Source organism: Entamoeba dispar, genomic scaffold, assembly GCF_000209125.1.
Source record: "Entamoeba dispar SAW760 scf_1105229458999 genomic scaffold, whole genome shotgun sequence".
Classification (NCBI taxonomy): domain Eukaryota; phylum Evosea; order Mastigamoebida; family Endamoebidae; genus Entamoeba; species Entamoeba dispar.
In genome coordinates this window covers 1-2,070 of record NW_001853473.1, presented here as the reverse complement: position 1 = coordinate 2,070, position 2,070 = coordinate 1, and the positions used below count along the sequence as shown (strand labels likewise).

At 29.5% G+C, this 2,070-nt stretch overlaps 1 protein-coding gene across 1 annotated transcript; it reads left to right on the top strand.

Annotated features, from left to right (window-relative positions):
* Window positions 1-1,261: 1,261 nt before the first annotated feature.
* EDI_003850 (uncharacterized protein) lies at window positions 1,262-1,987 on the top strand (the record flags this gene model as incomplete). The annotated part of the gene is made up of 1 exon (XM_001735252.1): window positions 1,262-1,987. The coding sequence occupies one exon, from the start codon at window positions 1,262-1,264 to the stop codon at window positions 1,985-1,987; it is 726 nt and encodes a 241-aa protein (XP_001735304.1).
* Window positions 1,988-2,070: the final 83 nt, after the last annotated feature.

Here is a 2,070-nt window from a genome sequence, read left to right as displayed (position 1 = left end):
TATTCATCCAAGTTATTTGGTTATACTCACAAAATATGATATAGATTTAATACTATGTTCATTCTAATGACATTATTTTAAATAAACTGTGATATTCTTCTTAGTTGAAATGTTTTACTCAGATGAAAGAATGTGACATGAATTGATTCAAAAAGAATAGTTTATCAGAACTGTTTATGTTTGTTTTTAAATTACTAAATATCTTGTTGGTTATTCATCAAATGATGGTTCAAATCTCTCAACATATTTGTGAGATACGTGTATATAAAAGAATGTATTTCATGTTGTATCAACAATATGTTTTATCAATACTTAAATGAGATGTTTTAGTCTCAACTTAATGTTTCTGTTATCTTTTGTTATGAAGTGAAGAATAAAGATACTAAGATAAAGTATTTCACAAAGCAGAGTTATATTAATTGTATTGTGATTTGTTCTACAAAATAAAGGATATTGATAATGGTTGAGTATTTAATTATCGATTGTGTGAATGAGATTTATTTCATCACTTTGTAAACTTTGTTATTCATTATAACACATTCATTTTGTATGAATATTTATTCTTACATCAAACAAAACAGTGACAAACACATTAACAATGTTCATGTTTATTCTGTATTGATGACAGATTCTTTATTAACTCATTCCCTATTTCTTATTATGACTCATCCTCTATCATGAAATACAATTAACAATTATTGGTTCTTTTGTTATTGTTAATCTCTCTTATTTGTTGAAGGTTTCTTTTATTATACAAGTGTCTTTCAATGGTCAGATAGTTATGACAATCAAATTACAACACTTTGATTTCTTTGTTTGTGTGGGTTTGTTTGATTTTAACTGTTGTTTTGTTAATTGTGATTAATCCTCAAGACAAAAACACAAGAAGAGACATTCATGTGTTTAATGAATCTAAAGAAGATTTGAACAATGAAGTGAAATGAATGTTCATAAACACTCCAAACATAGCTAATTCACCACAAAATGAAAGAATCCCTATTGACATCTTTATCTATCACACACCAGACAATTATAGTAATATCCCAATGACAAGAATCGCACATACAGCAAACTGTCATGTTATTGAAGGATCCACGTTGCATTTAACTCAAAAATAGACACACAAACCATTGTAATAACATGAATTAGAAACAAACTTGGTATGAAGAGAATCTATAAATGTATATTACATGTAAACAAGTGGCAAGCGTTAAAGTGAAATAAAAGAAGAACTAAAAGCACAAAACACCATAGAGAAGAGATGATAAACAGAGTAGAACTCACAGTGGAATTATTACGAAAATATCGAGGAGAGTTGACACATGAGAAAGTTGTTAGATTGAACAGAATAGTCAAGGTTGTTGAAAGTATTCATCAGAGTCATCAAAACGAGGAAGTTATCATTCCAAGTAAAGAAGCTATTAGTGAGGTTCTTGATAACCCAAATGATGAAAACATGAAGACATTCATTGAATGCACATTCAAAGAAAAAGTCAATGTTGGTGAGACAGACATTAAGAAAATCTATGAAGAACAAGAAAGTAGTGCAGTTGAGTTATTGAAAGACATCATGGATGTTTTAATGAATGAGAACATCAAGAAATATGTAAGCAATAAAGCAATTAAAAGAATTACACAAATGGCACAGAAGATTCGTAACAACATTGTGGAGTGTATCAATGAAAATATGAGAATGGAAGAAGAGAAGAATCAAGAAACAACAACACCACCAGAAATGACAAATATTCCAATCAGTGAAGGAAACAAAACAGAAGAGCAAGAGAGTCCTAAAGAAACAGAAGAAGAGAGAGTGAATAGGGAATTTGGAGAGAAGATGAGAAGTCTTGAAATTGAGTTAGACAAAATCAAAAGAAAATACATTGCATTCAAAAAGGTTTTTGAAGAACATGGGGAAGATGTAGAATATTTGATGAAACAAGAAAAGGCGGTGAAAGAATGTGAAAACATGATTAAGAATGGGGATTGAAGTGAATGAGATGAATATGAAAGTGTTAATGGATTTGGATGGGTTTGTTGGATTAAATGAGGAGAATCGTAAGAAAAGAAAGG